The sequence below is a fragment of the Aplidium turbinatum genome, chromosome 4 (genome assembly GCF_918807975.1).
Source record: "Aplidium turbinatum chromosome 4, kaAplTurb1.1, whole genome shotgun sequence".
Classification (NCBI taxonomy): domain Eukaryota; kingdom Metazoa; phylum Chordata; class Ascidiacea; order Aplousobranchia; family Polyclinidae; genus Aplidium; species Aplidium turbinatum.
This window is the reverse complement of record NC_137475.1, coordinates 3317198-3344272: the sequence shown is the minus strand read 5'-3', so window position 1 is coordinate 3344272 and position 27075 is coordinate 3317198. Positions and strand designations below refer to the sequence as shown.

General features: G+C 35.7%; 1 protein-coding gene across 1 annotated transcript in view; it reads right to left on the bottom strand.

The window, feature by feature from the left end:
- Positions 1-251: 251 nt before the first annotated feature.
- Positions 252-27075, bottom strand: part of LOC145768379 (transmembrane protease serine 9-like) — a 46923-nt gene continuing 20099 nt past the window's right edge. Inside the window, exons 5-12 of the mRNA XM_082579863.1 lie at positions 26666-26766; positions 25386-25508; positions 24896-25025; positions 19984-20108; positions 14529-14724; positions 6547-6700; positions 5641-5788; positions 252-1078 (exon numbers count right to left, since the gene is read on the bottom strand). Of these exons, the coding sequence (XP_082435989.1) occupies positions 899-1078; positions 5641-5788; positions 6547-6700; positions 14529-14724; positions 19984-20108; positions 24896-25025; positions 25386-25508; positions 26666-26766 (1157 nt within the window). The 3' untranslated portion in view covers positions 252-898. The remainder of the gene's footprint in view (positions 1079-5640; positions 5789-6546; positions 6701-14528; positions 14725-19983; positions 20109-24895; positions 25026-25385; positions 25509-26665; positions 26767-27075) is intronic.

Here is a 27075-nt window from a genome sequence, read left to right as displayed (position 1 = left end):
TAGCCGTAATCACAATCTGCAAAATGTGACAAATCAGACCACATCTCCATGTGGCCATGGGTAAATATTTTTACATTGCTTCATACTGTAGATTTTAATATCAGGCTAAAACAGGTCGTTAATATCTACATTGTGAAGTAAGAAACCATCATGCTGCGAATAGCGACACTCAATCTATTGCATTGTTACATTATTTTATTGAATGTTTCTGTAATGTTGTTCTTCTTAACGGATACAACTCTCTCCTCCAAGATCAAAGCCAACAGTCTTCAACAACAGTCTTCAACAACAGTCTTCATAAAGTTTCCACTTTTTATATGCAATCGTATTAAGGCGACGTACTTTAATTCAATTATAATTTTAATTTCACAACATTCTACTTGTAAATTTCACAACTTTGTACCCAATCAGGGAGTAAAGATACAAGCAAAATAAACTGATAATGCTGTAGAGCCTTTGTTTTAGATTTTTGCACAAGTTCATGAAAAATCAAATCACGCTGATTCATTGCTTGCATTGGGTCAAAAATGAATAAAATCTGCACATGAAACTACACTAAAAGTTCTAAAGTGCACTGATGCGTTATATTTCAATATACACTGAAAAAGCTTCGCTGAGAAATTTCTATTGAAAAATTAATTTGAAATAAAAAGAAATCTTATTAATTTTCAATAGAAATTTCTAAGCGAAGTTTTTTCAGTGTAATATATTGAAATATAACGCATCAGTGCACTTTAGTGCTTCAGTGCTTTTCCAAGCATTCCCTTTTGTAAATTCGTAGTTTTAAAATGATTTAAATTCCAAAACGGTTCCAGAGCCTGGTGAAAAGGATCAGCTTCTATTTGATATTGATCTTTTAGAGTAAATTTCTAAGCATTGTTACTTGGCGTATAAACTGTTAATTATTTTCCGTAATGTGTTTGATCCACGCCAGATGCGATCCGACATTTGTAAAGTAATCTGGCACTTGCTGACGCATTCCTTGGACTCTAACCTCTTGCCCACATCCAAAACCCCAACTTACAATCCCTATTTGCACCCAACAACTTCTTTCGTCCGCATTTTGTCCTGTTACCACCTAAAAGTATAATTAGAAATCTTTCAAACCTTTTTAATTTCATTGTCAATTTACAATAACATCAATAACGCTATGCAACGTAATAAACATTACATAATTTTGTTTCACATTCAGTTCAGTAGGCCATAGCCCTGAGAAGGGTCGTAGGCATACCTTTCTAGAATAGCTTATTGTTCATTATAGTAAGAAATCAAGGGCTATAGTCGAAGAAGCGCCACTCCGCAATCGACCGACGGTATGTCTTCAAGTGTATCGCCAAAGACACAGCAACATGCTTGTGAACGGTGTTGAACCGGTGCCCTTAGGAACGTCGAACCGTGGCTCTCACCACTCGGTTATGCTGCAGGCTTGGCTATGTTTTAAATTAAATCGTGAAATTTTATGAGCGTCACCATAAAACTGTGTACATAACACATGCTTGATGGCTTGTGCATTGATCATTTGGTATTTGATTTGGTTGATAAACCTGGGAAGCACGTTCGTAGTTGTTACAATGGCGCTATTTTTAAAGCACAAAAGTGAAAAGGTTTAATATTTTAACCGCGCTTTTGATTTGGTGTGGCGTTTAACCTGTTGTTCCTCAGGTTAGGGGTGAAAGCAGATACAACTCCATTAGATTTGTTTTAATTACTTAAAGTACAGTAATGCAATGCGCTTGTTTTTCTTAAGTTGTCCCAAAATCCCAAGGCGGATCAGCTGGTGCATAATTTGAAAGTAAACGTTGTATTTTATAAGTTCAAGATAAAGTGAAATTTTAGCTGTTTCTAGCCAACTTCTACCATGCGTGAAATAGATTTTATAACAGACGACGTAGTGATGATTGCGCTAACAAGCATTGCTTGTTTGTCCTCAATTTGCCTCGAAATGACAGCTTAAGCAGTTCGCTTCAGCATTTCATTTTTTTCTATATTGATTTAATCAGGTAAGTTACCAGCCGTAACCGAAACCGTAGACTGGTAATATCCTAAAAAGGACATAAACTTCATGACATTTACTTTTTAAATTGTAACTAATTACAATTACGCAATAGTTAGGCTAGTTAGTTTCGAACTAGTTACGCAAGCGCAGTGTATGCTTTGTGAAAGAGGTGAGTTAAACACAATCATGGCCAAAGCGGCCTTTGATACACCAGATAACTGAAATTTTGCCAGAGTTGTCACAGTCGTGCAATATCTCAAAGTGTTGTTAGTTGGCTAATTAATTGATTTTATTAAAAACTTGATAAAAAAAAGTTTATTCAATGTCTGTTAAGGGCACACCTCCCATGGAAGCAAGTGACATAATTGTTCTCAAACAAAAGAAATTGCTGAGGAAAGCTGTGAAGGAAAAAATTGCAAGTTTATTTATTTATTCAAAGCTATAAAATTGCACAAGGTTTGTTTAAGCGAGAATGTTTACAAAACAGGGCTTCCCAAAGTGGGGGTCACCCCTTGAGGGGTCGCGTAACGAACTTCGGGGGTCGCAGAAAGTATATAAATTTTAAACAAAGCACTGCATATTAACACTTATGTGCAAGATGCTGTGAAAGTTATTAAAGTCGTGCACTCAATAGGCTACCCGTAGTCTATTTTGTAAATTTATTTAGTGAAATATAGAACAGGAGTTTAAAACCCTCTTTGCTGCATTGTAAACATGGATTTCAAAACCAAAGGCATGGCTTTAAAAAGTTAGTAGCCTAGTGTTAAAAAATGAATTCGTGATTTTTCCAACGGAAAAAAGTTTAGACTTTGTCCGCCGTTTTTGTAAAGACGTTTATGGAAAGGCTTTTCAAATTATGCTGTTTGTCAGCTTTGCTTGAAAAAGGGGTACGAATTTAATTTGTCCTTCCAAGGAGAAAAAATCTATATTTTTAAATTGAAATCTAAAGTTGGAGCGTTCATCAAAAACATCTAGAAACAAAAGATTGAAAATGATTCATTTGAAATATTCACATTTAGGCCTACTGAAAAGTTTTTGGCTAACAATGGCGTGGAATAACAAGGCTAACAAGCGTTATTAAACCTCTGGTTATCGACACTTGTCATGACTGTTGCAAGAGTTTAAATAGTATTTTCTTCTTGTATTGGACATTACCAATTTAGATTGGATCCAAAACCCATTTGCAATGCAAAAACAAAGTACCGAGCACCCAGTGGCGTGGCCAAGGGGGGTTGGGTTGTCACGCGTGTGACGTCATGACATTGAGAATGATGCTTTCAGTCTCTTTATGTCTCTAAAACAAAGTTTGCATAATTTTAAATGAAACTACAAGAGCGAGTTTTGCTATTACCAAACATTCAAATATCTCAGTTAGGAATTAGCAACAAGAAAACATAGAGACTTGTAGCTTTAGTTCCGAAAAATGCCGAAGAAAACATGATCTTATCTTTTTGCTATGCCACCGGACAGAACCATTTTCCAGGAATATTCATACCCACATTTTTGTTGAAAATTCTCTCAGAATGCACCAAATTCAAAGTAATTTTTCAAAAATTTGTTGCCATAAGCCAAACACGCCGTCAAAACTCCCCTTTTCAAAATTCCTGGCTACGCCATTGCGAGCACCTTTCTTTCACATCTCCGGAAAAATTTGCAAATCTATTTTTTGACTCTAACTTGTGGCCAGTTTTTTTTTAAAGTTTGGTTTGGGTGACCGCTAAATAGTTTTAAGAGATCGCAAGTGTTTCATTTAAATACCAAAAAATAGCCATATTTGCGACATAGCGAGAAACAACCATTACTTTTCTACTGTAATTGCAAGTCCAAATTTTGGGAAACCGCTGTAGAAATTTGGAGGACCGTTTCGGTCCCCCAAAACACCTTAAAAAAACACTGGTTGTGGCTTGAATTTTCTGGAAAAAAGTTTCCACACTTTTTGGTTTAGCCAAACGTTAGAGCGGAATATTTACCATTAGGCTATATGGCTTGGCAGTAACCGCAATCCTGCCGTTAATCTCCACGTATATGTGCATGTCAGTGTTTTCAACGTTGATAAAATTCCGTTTCAGCGTAAGGAACATTGAAACTGCCTATTGACAAACATCCAGCGACGGCTAGATTTACTTTGTTGCAGAGAGCCGTGCGCGCACCCATCACACTGAATAAATACAGTAGCTTACGTTCAATGTTTGGTTTTGTTTCGAGCAGGCGGCAAATAGAAAAGTAGTAGGCTTCGATTACGGATAGCTTGTTTTTAGTTTTCGTTTAAAATAAACCTTTCAATAAATATCACAAACGTATATTTCGCATTGTTTATCCTGTTAATCGTAAAGGGTCGCGGAAAATTTTAGAAGATTAAAAGGGGTCGCGTGCAAAAAAGTTTGGGAAGCCCTGGTTTACAGCAAGCATGGACACGCTACTGATTTCACTGCAGTGAAGAGTCTGACCAAAAAAAGTTTGTTTGGTTTATAATTGCCTAGTCATCACGGTGATATCCATTTACCAACACTCAAGGCATTACCTTTTTCTTATTTGGAACAAGGGGACACCTCTAATGAAATCTCAATATTTGCTAATGGCTGAGAAGCTTGCCTCAGATAAGCTCACTATTGTGGGAAACCCCACATACCATACATTTCTGACAAATTCATGAAAAGACGCGTCTGAATATGCAAGTCGCATGAAATAAAAGTTTAATTTGATGCAATAAGCTTCCTTCAAACACAGACAATTTATCAATAATTATTTTTTGACATGCTAATACAAAATACTGTTTCTCACTGCCAGCACCATATAGCAACAAGAAATGTTATGAAGTGCTAGATCTACCTTATATGCAAATACCCATGAGAGCTTTTTCTATAAAATGTCACTTTCCAAAAAAAATTTTTTTTGGAAGTTGCTTGTGTGCGAAAATATTTATAGACATTTTTTTCAATAAAATAGTCAAAAAATAAAAACTAAAAAAAAACGCTTTTATAGTTTGATGCAGTACCATTGTACTAGCATGCATTCCAATTTTTAGACAATTTGGATAAGAAATAAACAAATGAATTAACATTTGCTGCAAAAAATGTCATTTTGAATAAAACGCATTTACAGTAAAGTTATGGTTTGCAAATACAAGGCCAATCGTGCATTTTGAGCTGGGCTATTGTTACTGTTTACTACTGCCTTTGAAATACTACGATACAGGAAATTTGCAGCTGCTGAAGCATGACCAAAGCAACAGCTACAAATACCAAAAATATGTAAAGCCAGAAAGCGCTTTTCTGTTGCTACTATTAGTATATTTTCAGAACCTCATATCATCGTTCTGGTATATTTTAGACTTTTGGGTCGCGTGGTAGCTCCACTAATTCTAAAATTTAACAGGGAAAGAATTGGAATTGTGGAGAAACTTCCATATATTCACAATCCTGATGAAATTCTCTATTTTTTCAGTCCAAAATATAATTTTCTTCAACAATATTTTTTTTCATTAGAGGTGTTCCCTTTTCCAAAAATTTGCAATCAATTGATTGTGATTTTCTTGAAGAAGTTTTGGTAGTATTCTATAGGTCAAAACACCACATCTGCTGCAACTACCTACAGATTATAAAAATACTAAATAGCCTACGCGGACGGTACATGATGCTGATTACCTTTCGTACAAGTGGACCACCAGAATCGCCTTGACAAGGTCCATTAAGCTGACCCTCAATTCCACTCGTAGTGCATAACATTGTTTCAGTGTAAGGAATTATTGTTCCATGCGTCCAAGGGATATGCTCGTTGGTGAACGTTGCACAACTGAAATCAGACACACTAGAAATACATGCTTTGCATTTTTTTACAATTTAAAGTTGCATATTAACACGATCAAATTAAGCTTAATATAAATATGCAATAAGCTGCAATAATATAGACATGCAATAGTTATAACTACAGTTAGATCTAGTTATAGTTATAACTAAAAAAAAAACTTTTTAACAAAAAAATTTTAACTTTGAGTTTAAATTTTAAAAATTTCAACCTAAAGGTAAAATTAAAACTTCTTCTAAATAAACCTAAACTATTATCGTATCAAGCTAACCAGTGCTTGGACATTTTATCACTTTTAAACCAAGCAGAAAGAAAACCAAAGTGATTGACGCTTGATTGCTCGAGTTATCACGTATGATCGCTTGATTATTTTGTTCCTAAAAATATTAAACAAAACGTTGGAAAAACAAAAATATTGATCTACCGATAAACTTTGATTTTTTTTACTTAGCCTGACAAATCTTTAACCTTTAATACGAGAACCATGAGAATTTATTTAGAAGATGCTTCATGAGCTTAAGCCAAAGCAAAAACTTGCATTTTAATAATTTTTAGTTGCCCTGATTACAGCATAACATTATGGCGTAACAGGGTATAATCTACCACAAGCAAGGTATGAAGCAAACTCATCAGTGCATGGTCTAAGTTATTTCTTTGTCCAGATAAACAGCTAACTGGGCAATAATGATACGACGATGATGTACAGTACAGTATTTTCAATGATTGCAATTACATAAATTACTTACTAATCGTCAGTTCGAATTCTCAGTAATGTCTGATGCAGTTGGTGATGAAATGTAACTTCACGAGTATCACCCGATTGTCTCTGCATGTTAACTCCAAATCCAGTTGCAACAGCTAATCTTCGTTCACTTGCTTCTTGGTCAATCAAAAATCTTACTAAAAGCAAGTCAATGATTGTGCTTCTTATTCCATATACGCCAAATCCAACACATTTTGCAAAGTTAAACAAAAATTTAAGTTTTATTGATAAAGTTTGTAAAAGTTTAAACGAAGTATAATTATGTGTAATAAGTTTATAAACGTGTTAGTGTGAATAATGTCTTCAAATATTTCTCATTTTGTAAGAATATATCAGTTGGAAACGTATTGAGGATACAAAACTTCGTTTCGCTGCAAGGCTAATGCTTTTAGAGTTTTTGTAATTGAAATCGAGCTTTAGTAACAGTACTTTACTTATTTCGGTTTATTTTTCTGAAAAAATGTATTTGCTATGAATAGATGATAGTGGTCAAAAAAGTAGTAAAATTTAAGGATCAGGCCATTCGAAGATTCTCCAAAGGTGTATCTTTCGATGAGCGGCATTCATTACAAGATCTATAAGATAGGTTATTTGAAAGACTGCCATGTTGGCCCTCATTTGCCTGTTTTCTAGTGTTAATCTAGTTTTGTAGCCAAACTGCTAAAAAACAATTTGCAGCTTGTTAAAACAGTATAATCAAGCTGTAAGATATTTTCTTTAAGTCCTTTAAAATTCGTCAGTTTGTGACTAGCAAGATCAGTGGTATTCTTTTTCAATCAACAAGCAGAGTGCATCCATATAATAATAAAACAGACGCTCGGATTTGAATGTAAACTTGCGGAACCTCTAGACTTACTGGCGGAACCTCAGGGTTCCGCGGAACCCTGGTTGAAAACCACTGATCTATATCAATAGCTATGTTAATGAGTGACCGCTTAGGTCTGTAAAAATGTTTTGAACTGATGATTCGTCGGAGCAATTGATTAATTGAAAATTGTTCTTGGCTTGAAATAGCAAAGAAAAAACGCTTTGTTTTGGGAAACATATTCATGATTTCATACGCTTTAGCAAAACACCGCGGTTATAAGCTTTTGTGACGTAACAATTTGTTATAATATTGCCCCTTCGGATAAGGGGAAGACTTAGAAGGGTTTCGGCAAAAAGTGATGCTTTAGTAGGCTGAAAATATGGACCATGATATGACGATTTTAACAAGCCCAAATTTATGCTTCTTGTCGTTTACACCCTTGAAGATGACGATTTAGTGACTAAACATATGTTTATGCAGTGTTGCCATAAAAAATAACATTATCACTTTTAAATCTTTTTTGTCATACAATATTAAATTAGCTTATAAATATAAAGCATTTTTTTCCAAAGCATAAAATTATGTTTGATTTGTTGAATGACATGTGTTATTGAATTTAACTTAAAATAATTAAGAATTTTTTTTAATGGCAGCACCTGTTCTTGCAATTTTTGACTGTTTGTAAAGTTTGGTGCGAGTGATGATACAAATCAACCAGGTCATTTTGTTGCATGCGTGATAGTTCTTAAACTCTTCTAATAGGCTACAGCTTTTGATAAAAATATTTTTTGCCTATTGGAGTTTGAGACAGTACCTTTGGGCTTAAGCTACTGTAGTTGCAACAAAAGTGTCCAGTAGCTCATGTTGTCTGGTTGATGTCTTTAATTTGGTATTGCCCTTGTGTTAATCCCTATTGTGTCCGACTATCGGTCGGGTAAGAATAAAAGATTGTCAAATCAATCGCCTAGACAGCCACTTTATTTGGCCCAAATCTGGTAAAAATCATCACTTTTCTGGTCAGATGTAGTCAGATCCGTACTCGAATTGGTAAAGATCTGGACCAGATAAAGTGGTTGTCTGGGCGTTGTTCAGGGAAGGAAAACGAAAGACACAAAGAGACAGTCATTCTGGATGGGGAAAAACTGGAAGTGATTGAAAGGTTGTGCACCTAGGAGATAGTTTGAGTATGGAAGGATGAGTGCAATATTCAATGATACCAAGAGTAAGAGGTGATTGGAAAAAAAATTAAGGAAGTGTTCAGGATGCTGTGTAGAAGAGTACTTTCCCGGAAAATGAGAAGCGTTGTTTATAAGACATGCATAAAAAGTACAATGTGCTCTGGAGCTGAAAGATGAAACTATGAAGTTGATAGATGAAGCTATGGCTATGAAGATCGAATATATGAACAATAGGATGGGCCGTTTTTGACTTTTTTTTGAAATTCAAAAACGGCTAGTCATAAACAGTGGCACATGCATGAAAAAATTACGTGTGCAAAATTTCATCAGTTTGGGGGTGCATCTTCTGCCCCCGCAGGGGGGTCAGACTTTCAATTTAAAAAAAAAAAAGGGAAATTTCACTTTCCGCTTTAACATAATTTTTTTATAATTTTTCTACTGGCTAGTTAGAAATTGTAAGTGGAATGTACCCAGAACTTTCCTATGTAAAGGCATGTTCGAAGCTTAAGGTTTACTGCCCTCGCATCGACGACCAAAATGCTGGATTTTCATCAATTTGAGATGCTATTTTGTCATTGCTCAATAAACAAACTTGTCGCAAAAGGGCGAGATGGTGTTAACGATGTACGCTCATTTATGTTCTGTCCATTAACTTTGCAGGATGATAGGCTAGGAATGAGGTACGAACATCAGTACATATTTATGATAAAGAGTTACAAAAAAAAAGAATAACCTTTTGAAGTCAAATTCTAGAGGTGGGCCTAAATTTCATCAAATTTTGGACCAAATGAAAGAATCTACAAAGCAAAAGTATTTGATATCGGTTGTTGTAGCCTAAGTGTTCCAATTTTCTGCAATGTACTTGCCTGCAGGAAAATCGTGTCCCTGTTACAGAACAACAGTTCCTTCTTGATCAAAGAACAACTCGCATAATGGAGATTGATAAACATGATAAATCGGCCACAAAATCTAATTTTAAACGTTTTCCGAAGAGAGTCGCAAGATCAGAACAATTCCGTTCTTTACGTGAAGACCCAGGAGCAGGCACAAGTAGCGCTTTGGTTAAAACACCTTTAACTTCTTATTCAAACTCCGAAACTTTGTCATCCAATGAAGAACGCTGCGAAGATTTTGATTATCAACCTAGTTTTGCCTCGAAAAACCCCAGAAAAAGCAAGGTTACCTCCAGTTTAGTAGTATTTGCTGAATCATGCGATCGTACTGGTATTTCAGATAGGTCTGCAGCACTTATTGCTTCATCATTTCTACAAGATGCGGGAGTTGTAACGGATAGCGAATCTCAATCAGTCATAGATAAAAGCAAAGTGAGAAGAGCTAGAAAAAAAATTAGGTTTACAATTGAAATGAAAAGTAGGCCTATCATGTGCACAAATTTGCAAAGCATATATTTTGATGGCCGAAAAGATTAAACCATCAAACAAAATGAAATTGCTGGGCGACTTCGAATACATTTCGCAGTTGAAGAGCACATTACTTTACAATTGAGGAACCAAGAGTTATCATTTCATTGGTCATTTTACTGCAGTCAACTGATCTAATGTGTCAATAGCTACCGGGATTCTTGAATATCTTGGATCCAATAAAATTAGCTACGATAATGTAATGGCAATTGGATGCGATGGAACCGCAATAAACACAGGTCAAAAAGGCGTCGTGATAAAGCTCCTGGAAGATCATTTCCAAAAGCCACTTCAATGGTTAATATGCTTACTCCATAGTAACGAATTGCCTCTTAGGCATCTTATAAAAAATATAGCAATACTAACAGACCTGATAGCTTCACTGGGCCCATTATAAAGCAGCTAGCCATATAAGAGTCCAGGTATGATGAACCACTCAAGATGGTTGAACACAGCCAATAGAATTCTACGTTTATATGTTGCATCTAACGCGTCAACTGTATTGGTGGAACGTGTGGACTATATTATAAATGTTTATACTCCAGTATAATATAGAGGAATGCGTTTTATGCCCTTCCTGAAAACATTTTGATTGCAATCATATGTTTAACTTATACCAAAGAGTATGTAAGGGAACTAGGATGGAGAAGAATTTTCAATGCATGAACATTATCATCTCACAACAGTCGTCAGCAAAAATTCACCCTGTCAATATTTCAGTTCAATTCCGAACGTTACTTTGAAATGATAGACTGGCAAAATATTCCAGTTACAGAACCCCCAGCGATGCGTGGTGTTGACAGCAATGTGATAAAAGAGCACATCAAAACAAAGATTCCTTCACAACAGTTGTTTTTTGTACGTTTTCTCTGCCACACACAACAGACAACTGCTCATCACATGTGGTGGACAGCGTTGAAAGAGATGGGTAGCCTACATTGAAGCAATATTACAATCAAGGAAAAAAAATTCCTAGGTTCCAGTCGAAACAAGATTTTATGATTCATTAGACTTCAGCCAGAACTAAATTTAAGCAATAATCTGGGGTACTGGCTAAAAGACCTTGTTGTTTGTTGTATTTTTGACACAATTTCGTGTTTTTTTTTGGTCAACACAAGTTCTTTTTTATCGTTACATTGCTGTCAAACAAAGTTTACTCTTGTATGTGGTTCTGTAGTAGCCTATCAAGTGAACGTTTAATGGTTTGTAAATGACAAATTTGTGTAAACAAGATCATGATAACAATTCACGTGGAACTGTACAGTACATTCCATTTACGGAACCTGCAAATCATATTGCTTTTATTCTGAAGTAAATTATAGGTTGCGTTTTATAGCTGCAACTGATCAAACGTAGGCTACTATTGCTTTTAATGCAAAACTACGTCTTATAGTTTGTCAGTTCGTATCATCCGGCAAAGTTAGTGGACAGAACATAAATGAGCGTACAGCGTTAACACCATCTCGCCCTTTTGCGACAAGTTTGTTTATTGAGCAATGACAAAATAGCATCTCAAATTGATAAAAATTCAGCATTTTGGTCGTCGATGCGGGACAGTAAACCTTAAGATTCGAACATGCCTTTACATAGGAAATTTATAGGTACATCCCACTTACAATTTCTAACTAGCCAGTAGAAAAATTATAAAAAAAATTATGTTAAAACGGAAAGTGAAATTTCCCCTTTTTTTCAAGAAATGGGCAGAAGAATGGGACAGAAGATGCACCCTCAAACTGATGAAATTTTGCACACGTAATTTTTTCATGCATGTGCCACTTTTTATGACTAGCAATTTTTTAATTTCGAAAAAAAGTCAAAAACGGCCGACCCTAATAAACAAGGTGGAAGCAACATAAATGAGAATAGTCGGAATGATGTGTAAAATAACTTAAAAGATAAAATTAGAAATGAAAGTATTCGAGAGATGACACAACTAAAAAACGTTTGTGAGCTTTTTAGAAGCATATGGAGCACAAAACGACCCACCATCAAAGCCCTGTGGGTGATCATGACGAAAACAAAGACATCATAGAAGCATAACATTCCTTTGTCATCTGACATTTTACTTCCTTCCAAACCTCCTCCTACGGTCAGAAGAAAGAAGAGCCAGTCGAGACCCTCTCTTCAACCGCTCCTCTCAGCCGTCCTTGACAGTAGGGAAGACTAATTACAGTGGGGGGTCTCACTAGTTCATTACGATCGTAGAACATCTTTGAAAAGGTTTAGACAGCCAAGGGCGTAATATCCCATATTTACCCGACCCTCTCACTCATATGAAACGACCCGATGCCGGAAGAGTGATTGCAGCGGGACACCTTAACCATCCCTTTTTTTCGTCCCACTCACCCTGGATAGACAGAATTGCAGCGGCCCATCGAAAGAAGACTCTAGGGTCAGCGAAAGCTACCCTTCTTCTGGCCTCCCCTCTCTGCCATCTCAACCAAAGGAGTTGTCAGACTGCAGTGGTTCTTTTCTACAAGCCGATGCCCTTCTTCAAGCGGCCATCAAGGAGAGGTGCACCCCCAAATAAGCTCAAATTATATTAAAATGAATTCTCTACTAAACCGCCCTAGTCCCACTCCAACGGAATGCCTTCCCATTCTTGCAGGCATCCAACCTGCTGAGCTTCGCCGTAAAGGAGCCATGATTTCCCTTGCTCGTCGCGCACTGGACCCTGACCACCTCCTCCACAGTACATTCCAGCGACTACATGGAGAACAGCAGCGACTGAAATCAAGACGCCCATTTGCGTCCGCCGCACGACAGCTTCTGAACAAATTAGTGCAGCACACTGGACGAACTACACATGGAACACGGAGTGACAAAACAACACCTCCCGACTCCGTGATTTCCTACCCAACGTCGATTCCCACCCTCCGGGAATGTCCCTCGCAAGACTTGCGTGGGTCCGGCTTAACCGCCTACGAACCGGCGTCGGTCGCTTTCGTTCAGACATGTGCAGATGGGGCCTGGCTCCCTCACCGGGATGCGAGTGTGGTGCCACAGACCAGACAGTAGACCATGTCGTCCATGACTGCCCAATAGGGTGGCTCGTTTTTGAACTTTTTTTTAAATTCTCTCGGGGTAGTGGGGAAATGGTGCCAATGAGTGAGAAAACGCTCATGACAAAATTTGAGATTTGTAAAAAATTGTCTTCAGCCTCCTCATGGGGCCCAAAAATCGAAAAATGGGGTCAAAAACGCAATTTTTTTTTTAAATATTTTTAGTGTGGGTAGATACAATATTGTTTAGATATATCTAATTAACCTAAGAAAAAAAATTGGCGTCATTTGAACTATTCCTTCAGCTTCCTCACAGCTTCTGAAAATTTCCATTTTGATTAAAATTTCGCATTTTTGTGGGTGGTTACCTGATACATAATTGCGTTAGACATTTTGCCAGCTATAAAATGTCATTGTATTTCTCTTTATAGACCTGCCCTGAGCTGTTGCGTCATTTTTTAATGAAATTGGGTTAATTTGGTAGGAAAAACTGACGTCCTTTTATTTGAATTTACGTCACTGACGAAGTTTGTAGTTATGTAACCACAAACAAAAATGCGAAATTTTCAGCAAAATGAAAATTTTCAGAAGCTGTGAGGAAGCTGAAGGAATAGTTCAAATGACGCCAATTTTTTTTCTTAGGTTAATTAGATATATCTAAACAATATTGTATCTACCCAAACTAAAAATATTTAAAAAAAAATTGCGTTTTTGACCCCATTTTTCGATTTTTGGGCCCCATGAGGAGGCTGAAGACAATTTTTTTGCAAATCTCAAATTTTGTCATGATTGTTTTCTTACTCATTGGCACCATTTCCCCACTACTCCAAGAGAATTTTAAAAAAAAGTTCAAAAACGAGCCACCCTACTGCCCAATTCATCAACCACCACATGGAACGCTTGGACTGAAGGCCCTGGATGATGTCTGCCGAGTGGCTGATGACCTCATGCTCAAACATATAGTCCGGAAGAAAGCTCATACGACGAAGAAGAAGCCACTCAGGCTGAGTAAGCCTAACTTCTGAATGCAACCCTCAGTACTTTCTTTGTCTTTGGGGATAAATTGCTTGTACAGTACTCCCCGCTTATTAAGCCTACCTCGGGACCAGACAATTTTGGGATAATTAAAAGGGTGGACCTATTAAGCGTAGGGGTACCTTCGTACCAGACCAAATTTGGATCAATACACGAGTGGGCCTATTAACGGTAGGCTTAATATGCAGAGACTAGATCACTAGAATATTTGCATTTGAAATCTTAAGCTACAAGAACTCAACTTATTTCAATTGTTTTCGGCGGAAGTCTCTTTTACTTCTTTTTTCTTTGATATCTACTTAAAATGAACATTTATTTTTATGCGCATGGATTGTCAGAGTTTTAATATTTTTAAATATGTCTTATTCACTTCCCCTCTTTGTAAATAACATAGCATCTGTCGTGAAAACATATAAAATGAACACTTTATGCAGCTATTGCGTTCCTTTTGTTTAAAACGTACTGTAAATGGATTGGTTCAAATAAAGCTACCGTTAAAACGAGATATTACACATTCTCACTTTCTTTGTTGCATTTTTCTTCTTCTGTATCACGACCAGTTAGTATTCCGTTTCTCCTTAAAGCAATTTCCGTGCATCCTCCAGCTGTGCATGGAAGACAGATCGGCCGAATAGAGTCTGTGTAGTTCACATATCCAAAGTTTTGTGCTGGAACAAACCTTGTTCCCACTTGCCGTAATTCTTGACCAATTTTAATCTACAATAAATATTGATGAATTAAAAAAGATATTGAAGTGGCCCACAAAAATTGCTTTTTCTTTAAAGTTGTAAGATTAGCTGAATTGCGTTGGCAATACGGTTTCTATGGTTGCAAAGAATTGCTCAGTTTGATTCCGGAAACTTAGCACATTTTTCAAAATTTTAATGTTAATATACTGTGTATTTTGTGCGATGACTTACTGCCGGCTCAATAAGTTGATGGCCTCACAACCTAACACAATTTTTGGCTCCAGATTAGAGTTGTAAATGCAAAAAAAACGAACCGTTTTTTTTTTTAAAAAAACGTGTTTTTTTCAAAAAAAACTTGGGCCAAAAAAAACACGCGTTTTTTTTGTTTTTTTTTCATATTTTTCTGGAAAAGTTGCAAATTTTTTGCAATTTTCAGCTTGGTTTCATTATAGTGCTCTTGAAAAACATTAAACTAGTAAAAATGGTTTTATTGGTGTGCTGAAATTCCAAAGTGTGTGTGCTTGGCAGCAGCATATGTTTTTTGCATAGCCCTATAGCAGTGGTTCCCAACCTTTGTGTTGCCACGGCCCCCTTTAGACATTTTTTTAATTCTGCGGACCCCTACTTAAATTTTGCCTGAAACACAATTAACATACTATTGACTATTGTAATAATTATGCTACTCAACGGCTGTACTGTGTCATATTGCATTGCCGCTATGAATCCTACGGCAAATATCAGGTTAAACATTTGCTCAAATAAACTATTTCCAAAACTGTATTTTGATTAAAGAAAGAGGTGTTGAAGAAAGAGATTGTTTGCAATGATGACCTCGGAATTTCATATTCTTCTGCAAGCTCTGATACGCTTGTAGCCTTACCGCTGTTGAATCGGCTAACAATTTCATATTTTTTCCAAAGAGGGAAATGTCTTCGTTTGTTTGGCATTTTGCTTCAGAGATCTCTTTCGACAATTGTACTGTGTAACACTGCGGCTTCTAGTTTATACAGTACTGCACGTAAAACTGTTGCTTTAAGTTGTTTAAAGGTCAGCTGTAGAGCTGCTTTTTACACGTGATAGTTTTTCACGCGGGAAAAAAGTTAATTCAGTTAATTAAAGTCCCTGCTGCGAACGGCGTAGCAAAATAAAGGGAAGACCTTTTACAAGCAGTAGCGCTAACTGGATTAAAAAACTGACCGTTCGTGGTGAAGGTGATGGCTTAAAGTGACGTTATAAACGAACAAAAGACGTCTGGGGACCAATAAAGGGTGCTGTTACATGCGAATTGACGTTATAGGCGATGCTGTTGTAGCCGAACTACAATGTACGTAAAAGATAGGAATTCTGCCGGGACCGAGCGAAATGTGACGTAATAGGCGAATTGACGTTATAAACGAAGCCGTTATAGGCGAATTCTACTGTATGACCAAAAATATCGGCTAAGTAGGCCATGCCGTATAGAAAACTTTTACTCTCAAGCAATTTTGAATGAGGACTTCCTTTTGCTTTCAAAAGAGTTGATACCTTATTTTTTAGCTGCTGTAATCGTTTTAAAACTTCTCCTCTGGATATCCAACGTACCTCAAAATGATATATACAAAAGTACTTCGTAATCTGACCCTACTTCGACAGAACGATTTAAAAGTACGGTGTAGGCTACTTGACATATTTGCATTTAAACAGAGAAATGAAAGTAAAAAGATCGCTTTTGGGTTTTTTTTCTCCAAAATTCATCAAGGTAATCACGGACCCCCACGGGGTCCGCAAACCCCAGGTTGGGAACCACTGCCCTATAGCCTACGTTGTTTCACTTTCTTTTTCATTCTCAGGCATGTTTGTGGCAGTAGACCTGACAAACATTTAATTAATGCAATTTGGTACATGACATAATGTAGATGAGTTAATTTCTTTTTCCTTTTATGGAAGTGCCCTTTATGGAAGGTAGCCTACGATGCTAGTATACCGGTAGGCCTACTGGTTATTCTTGTACACACTCATTGGGTTGACGAAATTTTGGCAAAAACAAGATGGCAGTATTTAGAACACACATTACCTTGTTTGTGGTAATTAAATTTACTAATGCAAGCTATTGCCAATAGCTTGTTTAAACATGTTTTTTAACTGATAGCTTAACAACGATGTATAAATTGTATATGCTTTATAAATGTTGAAACAGAAGTATTCTTTTCGTGTGTTGTAAGGTCTTAGACACTTTGTCATTGATGCTTCCTGCAGATCATTTGTGACATAATGCAAGAGATCTTATCACTGATATTTTTAGCTGTCAAAAGTAAGCGAATTTGTCAGAAAAGGTTTAGGTTAATGTTCCTTTCAAATGCCCACCACCCATGTTAACTATTGCTAGTAACTACTAACCATGAATGAAGAAAATTTCCCTTTAAAGTGGAGTTTTTCAGCACTGCTCAGTGTTCACATAGTGAATAAATGCTTCATAATACTTTTCCTGACAAGAATAAAGTTTTACCCATATTAGGCTACCGCAATGCAGGATAAAGATACAAAACAAACATCAAAGATGAAAACTTATTTTATTTGGGAACTACGCTGGAGTAAAAAAGAGCGAGAATTGACCTCTTGTCGTTACGCACCAATAAAACCATGATGCGTAACTTTAATTTTAGTTTTTTTTATTGGGTAGAGGAAAGATTGATGAAAAGTTTGGCAAAAGTTTGGCAAAAACAGAAAAGTGCTAAAGTCTTAAAGTCCTGAAAACTACAGTAGTTCAATTTGGATGGATAAGTGCAACCATACTTCTTTTAAAAATGTCTATGACAGCACAATGGTGTGATTAAGGGAGAACAAACATGACTATGACATCACAAAAGAGTATTGAACCTCTTCAGGGAAAATAAAAAGCATCAAAATGTTTCCATCTTTCACTACATTTAAATGTGATTTGGGCTAAAAGTTGGGGCTTTAGCACTACACTGCTTTTGCCAAACTTTTCATCAATCTTTCCTCTACCCGATTAAAAAAAATTTTTTTTTTTAAAGTTACGTATCATGGTTTTATTGGTGCGTAAGGACAAGAGGTTGATTTCTTTTTATCTGAAAAAGTAGTCGCCCAAACTTGTTTTAATGTTCATAAACAGATAGCCCACCCCAGAAAACATGGGGTAGAGGTAAAAATTATCCAAATATGTTGAGCGGTTCTTGAGATATTGCCATTTTTCTATTGCTCCTTATCTATGAAGCCACCTAGTGGCTAAGGTTACTTCACTTATAACTCGAGAACCGCTTGTGTGATTTTCATCAAGTTTGCACCAAATGCACATCAACTGAAACAACCTCTTGGCGTTGTATTGGAAATGGTGTGAAGTGCTGGTCAAAAGTGCCTTTGTTAAGTAGAAAAACAGGACACTGACCACCTGGTCCTAACATGCCCAACCAAAATCCCAGGTGGCTTCGAAACTGTACACGAGTGTGGTACTGCATTTAACAACTGGCTGGACCAAATTACAGACAATACTTGAGATGTGCCAACCATAGGACACTGTTACTACTATTTGAGACACTGAGAAATCTTTATGGCTCGTGTGTTGAGACTTTGGATCTACAAAATTGCAATGAAAAAATAGGCCTATTCCAGACATATAGTCTGATTTAAAGTAAGTTTTACGAGTTATGAGACTGTTTCTTTGTTGAAAGAGACGCTATTGCAATGAGTTTACGCTAATTGCTGCATATTGTGACATTTAATGTCAAAATAGGTAAAAAAAAACAAAAAAAACGAATAAAAAACAAAAAAAAACGATAAAAAACAAAAAAAACGAGCTCGTTTTTTTTAAAAACAAAAAAAAGGTTTTTTTACATCTCTACTCCAGATGCTCTCCTTATTTCCAGCAAAATTATAAAAACTGGGTTAATCCTAATAAACTAAAAAATCATGTAGACAAAAACTATACTAATCAGTCATCACTTACATTAACAAGTGATAACAGCATCTATGTCACGCATCAAGGTAATCAAGTCAAGTAACAAAATCAAATTTTAGTCAGTCTAAACTTTACGCAATGTCATTGCCTGTCACAAGAGGCAGCCATGAATTTACATGATCAGCTTCAAGAAGTTTTCCTTAATCTCGTTTCAGTGAGTTCTATCTACTTGTTTGGTGTTTTCGGTTTATTTGTCACACCTTGTGTTCTGTTCTTTAACGAACTGTTTCAATTGGACTTGTTATTTCTTTGTCTTACCTTTATCAGTGAGAAAGTTACTTGCAAAGTTTACTGTACCAAACTATAGCTACTTTACCTTCATTGGGTCTCTTATCTTATCATGGCACATAGTTTTTTATTAAAACCCCGAAGGAACAAAAATGGAAGATGCCATACTCGAGTTTCATTCATGTTTGATTTCATCAATGGTGCATATCAATGTGTCAGTGGTGCATCACTGATGATCCCACACAAGGGTGAAACTCAAGTATTTCGTCTTCCATTTTGGTTCTTTTTGTTCGATCGGAGTCTTAACCTTTTGAAGGTTGGGGGGGGTTGTCAATTCAACTTTTTTGTATCAACAGTTGTATCTCTAAAACCACTGAGGCTGCGACTACGGGTTTTCTTGACTTTTCCTAACTTTTATTGACCTCTATTGAGCTGAAATTTTGAGCGAATAAAGGTTCTAAATTGAGAGATATAAGGCATTTCTCAGCACATTCTTTGAACAATTCATATTCTATTTAGTTAGTTTCTAACTAACTAAATAAACAAATTAGTTTCAAACTAACTAATGACATTAAGAACATTATTAGTTCATATTCTATTTATATGTTATTTTGCATTATTATATTATTTTGCATGAAAAATATAGATTCAGATTGAGATGATGTAAAATTATTTTAAACACAACATTGAAATGCATGTTCTTCATTACTCTACCAAAAAATAATGTGTATGTTCACACAATAGAAAAATAATCCAAAAGTCATAAGTCACCTCAACATTTCAACGTATATGAGCAGTTCTAAAATTTAAACAGTTTTGATTTTCGGATATGCTCAGCGTGAATACTTTTACAAAGTGAATCTAAAATTTTGAAACCGTGCCTTAAAAAGTAACAGAGATATCACTCTTAAGGCATAAGAAGAATCGACAGCCCCCCCCACTCAAACTGAGCAAGACTCCAGGAGACCAACTTTCTAAGGAGAATTACTCTACAAATTCTCATATCCCCTTATTTATTACATAGTTATGTGTAACTACACGCTTGTCATTGTAATATAAAGTTTCAATTTGTAAGAAGCAGTAATAAAGCAACAAACAACGTACTAATGCTATGTCGTTATCGAATGTATAAGAATCGAAATCTAGATGTTCAAATATTTTGTCACTTCGATAAACTTTAACAGTAGGTGGAAGAACATCATTTCGACTAAGCGGAAGGCTATGCATTCCTGAAATACATCAAAAATATGAAATATTAAAAACATAAAACATTGAGCTATTTCCATCATTTCTTGGTTTTTAGAACAAAGAAACAACTTTGTCTACCTAATTTAGACTTCATGACTTTATTTTACAGCAGTGTTACGTTGAACTGTTTGGTTTGCTTGAATATAAATGGTAGAAGTTGTGGTTATTCTGTAACACTAAATATACATTATCTTTTATTTTTGTTGCACATCTCAAATTGTCATATGACATTCAATATGTGCCAGCACAATATCAACAACTAATCTGTGTGCAATTTTAATATACCTTCTAATTATTTTTTTATTATTCTTGTTATTTTATTATTATTTCTTTGCATCAGACAAGAATGTCCGTATTCGAATTAACAAACCAAAACAAATACACAAAAAATAAATGGCATACAGTTTAATACAAACAACAGCAGCGTAATAGTAGCCAGAAGACAATTCGCACAAACACTGGCAAATACAATTGACTGCGGTCAGCTCAGTCAAACTTGCCGCATTTGGAAAGCAACGAGTAAAGCAAATCGCAAAACACGAAAGTTCAAAAAGATGGCACGTGAAGCATGTTATTGTAGTGTTAAAAAAACTTCGATTTGTAAAAAGTGTCAGAGGACATTAAAGTTTTAAGTAGAGAGTTGCAAGATTATGACAACGTGTAACAAACGCATAAAGAGATTTTCGTTAGAAAACTTTAAAAGTTGTAACATTTCCTGAAACTTGACATTCACTTGCACTAGCATAATTTTCCATATTAAAGTGAAACCGTTTACAAGCTTATTATGATGCAAAACTAGGCGCCATCTCATTTTAATGTTGGATTACTATGGGGATCAAAATGTTCTGCAGAGAGTGGACATGCTCTCCATTCAAGAAAAGCAAGATTTTGGATTTGTGATTGATCTACATTTAGAGATCGAAAATAAGGAACCTATTGTTGCAAGTGTCTGAACAAAACTTGTTGAGTGCCCCAGCACCATGTACCAGCAATTAGGATACTTGGCACTTATGGGACACCATTATCTATTGAACAGCGCATTAGTTGTGAGTTCATGTGAACAAAAGCACCGCGATTTTTGTCAGAAAATCGAGATTAACATTATATCTTAACAGTGCGGTTTACTTACCATTGTGCTTTGTAGCTAAGTGGTGAGGTCAATTGACTGTTTTTTGCTTCCAATGTAAATTTAACTTGTTAACTGCTGTTAATAGTGGCTATATTAAGAAAAAGTGGTATCAAGTTAGACTTGGTAGCCTACTGCTATTTTGCATTCATCAAATGCGGGCATTTGCACAACAATCTAACCTCTTAGTGTAATTTATTAAGTTAAGAATCGATTTCGCTATAATAATAGCATCTTCAGCAAGCACATATAAAAAAGAAAATTTGAAAATACGTAAAACGAACAAACAAAGCAAATTCCAAAACAAAGCTTCGTTCCTAAACTTTTCATCAAATTTTCCTATAATTCAACTGATGATCCACTGGTATGCACGGTGTGACAAAACATTTTAAATAAAGTAAACAATATCACACCAAATCAGAAGAATCGGTTTATTTAAATACAGAGCTTTCGCAACACAAGTGTGGCTTCATCAGTATAAACTTATTCAAATAGATTCTATTTGAATAAGTTTATACTGATGAAGCCACACTTGTGTGGCGAAAGCTCTGTATTTAAATAAACCGATTCTTCTGATTTGGTGTGATATTGTTTACTTTATTTAAACAAAGCAAACTCCGATATTATCAATTTTTTCATTTTGTTGCATTTTTTTCTGTGGGTTTAGGTGTTCGCTCTGTCCATTTTTCAGCAAGTTGAATTTTTTCGAGGTACAAGCGGTCTATAGCTGTTTCTTTGGTGTAGTTGGTGGTCACAAATTTAAAGTTTGAAGTTTTGCAAATGCAGTGGTTAACATTTAGAAACTCAACATTTTTATCAGTTTGGGAGGTTTTGATTTCTCTGAAAGTAAGTTCCAAGTCGTGATTTTGAAATGCTGTAATTAAGCTGCGTTTTATCAATTCTGTGGTCTTTTGGCCAAATGATATCCAAATTATGTCATCTATAAAGCGTTTGAATATTTCTGCTTGTTTCAGTGTGTTGGAAGCTGTTTTGATGACGTAGTGCATGGCAATGTTGGCGATCGATACAGAATGGTTGTCACCTGTTATTATACCCTCTGGTTGCTTATAGAAACTCTCACCTTTTTGCGTGATAACATTGTCAAGACAATGCAACGTCAAATCTGTGAGTGTTTCTATTGCAATCCGAGAATATGTCGTGTGTTGATCTAAAGCACATTTCAGTGTCTCTTTAATTAATGATCTTTTGACGTTAGGATAAAGAGCTTTCACATCAGCGGCAACTAAATGTAATTGATTGCTTTTAAGCTTTTCTGTGATTTGGGTCTGTTTGTCAGATTGCCACTGCATGAGTGTTTCTAGATAGTGTTTGCTATCTCTACAGAATTCATTTATTTCACTTTGACAAAAGGTTAGGCTGACGGGTTTAAGCAAATGTTCAATTAAAGCGGTGATTCGGGATATTGTGATATGGCCAGATGCCTGTAGCAATCGTACAGGAAATTCAGTGACATTGATGGTTTTGAGATTTTCCGATGTGAGTTTGTGTGTTTTGAACAGGGGGTAGGCAAATGCTGGGTCTTTGGTCGAAAAATATTTTGCTTTACTCCCTGTAATTTTGGTGTATATCCCTTGTGCAGATTTTTTTCTTCCAATGGTATGGAAGAGTAAATCGTCGTCAATAACATTTAGTTCGTGAAGTGATATTATTTCCTTTTCACATGTTTGCAGGATCAAAGTCAGTTGTGTATCAATTCCTTTCTGTGTAATATCCAATTTTTTAAAAGAGTTCAACTCTCGTTAGACTTGGCATAAAATTTTAAGCCATATGGTTAGGTATAGAGCTTTCACAATAGAAAAGTATACATTGTACTGTGCTAAGTTTTCAGGCACGTTGAACATACAAAATGATTGTTAATATGACAAATGGCCCTTGGGAACAACTAACCCATGTTGATGCGCAATCTGCTGCAAGCGGAGATGGTGACTGATGATGATGACCAATTGATGGGATAATGCAAGAAATTACCTTTGGACATATTCCAAGAATAAAATCAATTTGTTCTACTTAAAAAGTTTTTTTTACTTGGGATGTCTAAAGAGTAGGCTACTGCTTTATTTTTGGCACATCTCCCCCTACTATAAGCTACGATGCAAAAATACAAAAAATTAAACTGAGTACAGAGCATACTCAAGTGTCTTTCATACGCCATGGCTCATGGGTTGATCTTTGTTGATAAAATTGTGGATATTTTAACAAAAACCATAACAAATAAACATTGATGCATTTTATGGTACAGTATTATAAACTAAGAAATAGAAAGTTTATGTGTAGGTACCACAATCAAAGTGCGCAACCCAGAAGGCAAGCTACATTATTTATATTTTTTTTCGTTTTTACATGTGCTATTTGAAGTTGCTTTTATCATGCCGAAGCCTGTTTACAGTAAATATACCATGCTAATAGATTAGATTGTTATGCAAATGCCAGTATTCGTTGAATGCAAAATAGCAGTAGTCTACCAACTTGAATAGGTGTGCTTTTTTAATTGTGCAAGTCTTTCTAGCTGTATGATTGTCTTGAAGTAACCTTTTGCTCAAGCATTGTGCAACCGCTATTGCCAACGTGCTTCTACAGAATTCTACACTCTTGTATTTCTAGAAACTTCTCCAGCTTGTGCGAACATCCATTTGTCTTGTAGCCTATGCTGTGATGGGTAATTCGTAAAAATTGCACTTTATCCTATTGCAAATTACTAATTACAGTATTCCCCGCTTATTAAGCTCAAGGTTTACAAGCAAGCCCGATTATTAAGCCCAAAATTGTCCGTTCCTGAGGTGGGATTAATACGTGAGGACTACTTTTTCATTCAAATGCTATAGGCCAACTACCAGGGTAGATAACACCATGTAACAAAATCTTATTTGTGACAAATTTTAGTATTTTTTGAAAGATATTGCTGATTAAAACATGCTTCTTGCAATTTTTTTCCAGAAATGTTGTTTAAAAAATATTTATTTAAGTTTTTTGAACTTTTAATACCCTGTTTCTTAAGCTCATTCTAAATTCCTTATAAGGTCGATGAAGTGTGACGTCATAGTGGTTATCATTTTAGCTTAATAGTTGTAGCTTGTACCATAACAATGATCTTTGTTTTGTCACAGTCTCGGAATAGAGCAAGTACAGAAATTTCAAGTTATTTTTATTTACTATCTTCAATGCATTGTCAAGCATTTTGGGGTATCAGGGTTGCCAGTTCAAATTGGACCAGTTTTGCGAATTACAGTTACGGTTGGAGTGAGAATTAAGATTACCGAACTAAGATTAACCATTTAAAATGTATGCCAATTTATGAAAAAGCCAACAATGCGTGGAAACGCTCTACAATGCTTGGTAACTTTCAATGGTTCAGATTTATGATTTTTCCCAGCGAACTAGGTTAGTTTGGCTTTACAGTTGCGGGAAATGTTTGGCAGTTGCACGTTTTCATAGTGTGGATTGTTTTGATTTTCTATTGTTTCGAATCAACTTCAATAGAATGTATATACTATTTTTACTGAAAAACATATTGCAACACTAACAATGCCTGACAATGGGTATTTATAGATACCCATTCCATGACTATAACTTACTTCAAAACAATGCGTACATTTATGTTTAGTTGCGTCTAATCAAACGTACCAAATGTGACAAGGAAGTCGTTCTCCCAACCTGGCCTGCGGTCAATGAAAGAAAACAATGTAGGACTTGTAATGACCCATCTATTGTTTAACAAGCTTCCTCCTCCATAAAAATAGCGTCGGGTGTAGGCCTTAACATATCAACATTTGTCATTTTATTAATAATTTTCGTCTTATTTTACATTTTTGAAATCAACACCAACGTCTAAGACAATAGGCTACCATTGTCACAATTTTCAAGAAAATTTATCGATTTCAGAATTTTCGTTTCGTGATGTTCATGCAATGAAATGTTATTACAATATTTGCTTTAACGTTGTCTTTTATGAAAATATTTCTTTTTTAATGCTTTTAGTAAAAACCAACATGTAACTTTGTTGAACCTGTTTGTTCCATTTGAAAACTTGCTGTGTGCAGAAATTACAATGATGTTGAATCTTTTTTTTCAGTCCATCAAACGTTATCCTGAATTGTAACACAAGAAAACTTACCTGGAAAACCTCTTCATGAGCCAATGTAATCACAACGTGCCAAGGCCATGCCCTGTTGTTTGCTGCTGATCTTTTAGATCGTCCAACTTTAGCTAGCGATTTAACGTTCCCAACATCACCGGCCTGACCACAAATGCTATAGTCTAAAAATGCAAGTTTGATAAAGATTTTTGCTTTTAGCAGGTAAAGCAACAGATGAATTAACTTATAAAATTAAAGATTTGTTTTCTAAAGCTGTAGCAGGTACAATGGCACATAGAATCACGCCCACTTCTTACTTTATAGTCGAGATCGGTAATCACTGAGAGTTCGATCAAGGAGTTTGACCTCACATGTAATTTATTGTAATTTTCCAACTTCATAAGTTTCCTGTAACTTTTGAGCTTTGTCTTCCTGTATTGTTTGTGAAATTTTTTTATTTTCATTGCATCGTATTTTGACAACTTTCAATCGTTTCTGTTTTCATGTGCTGCTTTGTTCAAAGCAATCTTGTTTGTCTTCCAGGTTCAGCTGGAACACTTCAACCTCTTGTATAACAGGAGTTTTCAACCAATTTTTGTTATAATTTTTTTAGTAACGTCATCCTAATTTTCTTGTGGTAAAACTACGAATTTGCAATCTTCTGTATTATCAAGGATGCAAAATGCTTCTAAAGCTGTCAGAAATTGGGTTGACATATTTAGGATATTATCTAAAAGTCGCTTAGCCTACTTCTTAGATTTGCAATAAATTTCGGATTTCTGTTGAAAATGAATACAGCGTAAGCAAATTTCAAAGGCAGCTATTGAAGTTCTGCTCCAGTTTTGCACCACGCATTTGTGTGAACAAACTCTTTCTAAATTCTCTTTCGACCAAAGACCTAGTATTGATCGGAAACGATAAAATATTTTGCATAAAGTAAATTAATCGTGAACTTTGAGTTTCTTTTTTTTAAATGTTGAGCCAATCGTACAGCGACTGTATTGATTGAAACAAGCAAAAATATCTCATTAAATATATCACAAAGTAGAAGCGAAAGAAGTATAAGATTGGAAATTTGAGCATGTATCGGCCAATGAGTGCCATAGCATTTTGGAAACGTTTTAGTTGTGCTGTGAGTAAAAAAAAAACAACGCGGAGCACAGAACTTGGAATCTATTCTCCTCTTTTTAGTCCATTCATGCGGTTTGAATTAAACTGATGCTATGAGGATAAGGGTTAAACAATTTATTACCAATGCACACAGGTGGTTCTCCACTTTATTTTCTATCAGATCGACAAGTTCTTTGTGGATTTCCAACCAAGGTATACCCAACATTGCAAGAATAAGTGATGGTTTGGCCGTACGTTTCATTGCCTGATATCATTCCATTCAAAAACGGCTCTGTTCTGCATCTTAAGCCTGCAAAGACAATGAAAGTTACAAACTTATCTGAAATTGATATGTATGCTCATGTGAATTAAAGCCATACGTACCTGTAATGACAAAATTTTAAAAGTTGTGTTGGTAAAAAACGAATGTTGGAGCTAAGTAACAAACAATGTAAAAAACACAGTAGTAGCGGTAGAATTTTTTCCACGTTTCTATTATATTTCAATTAGGTGGTTGTCCAACTCATTGTTTTTGAAAGGGACAATTCTTTCTGCATTTGTTTTCTTATGTCACAATCTTTTCACGGCATTGCTGCGGTTTCTGATCCATTTACGTGAC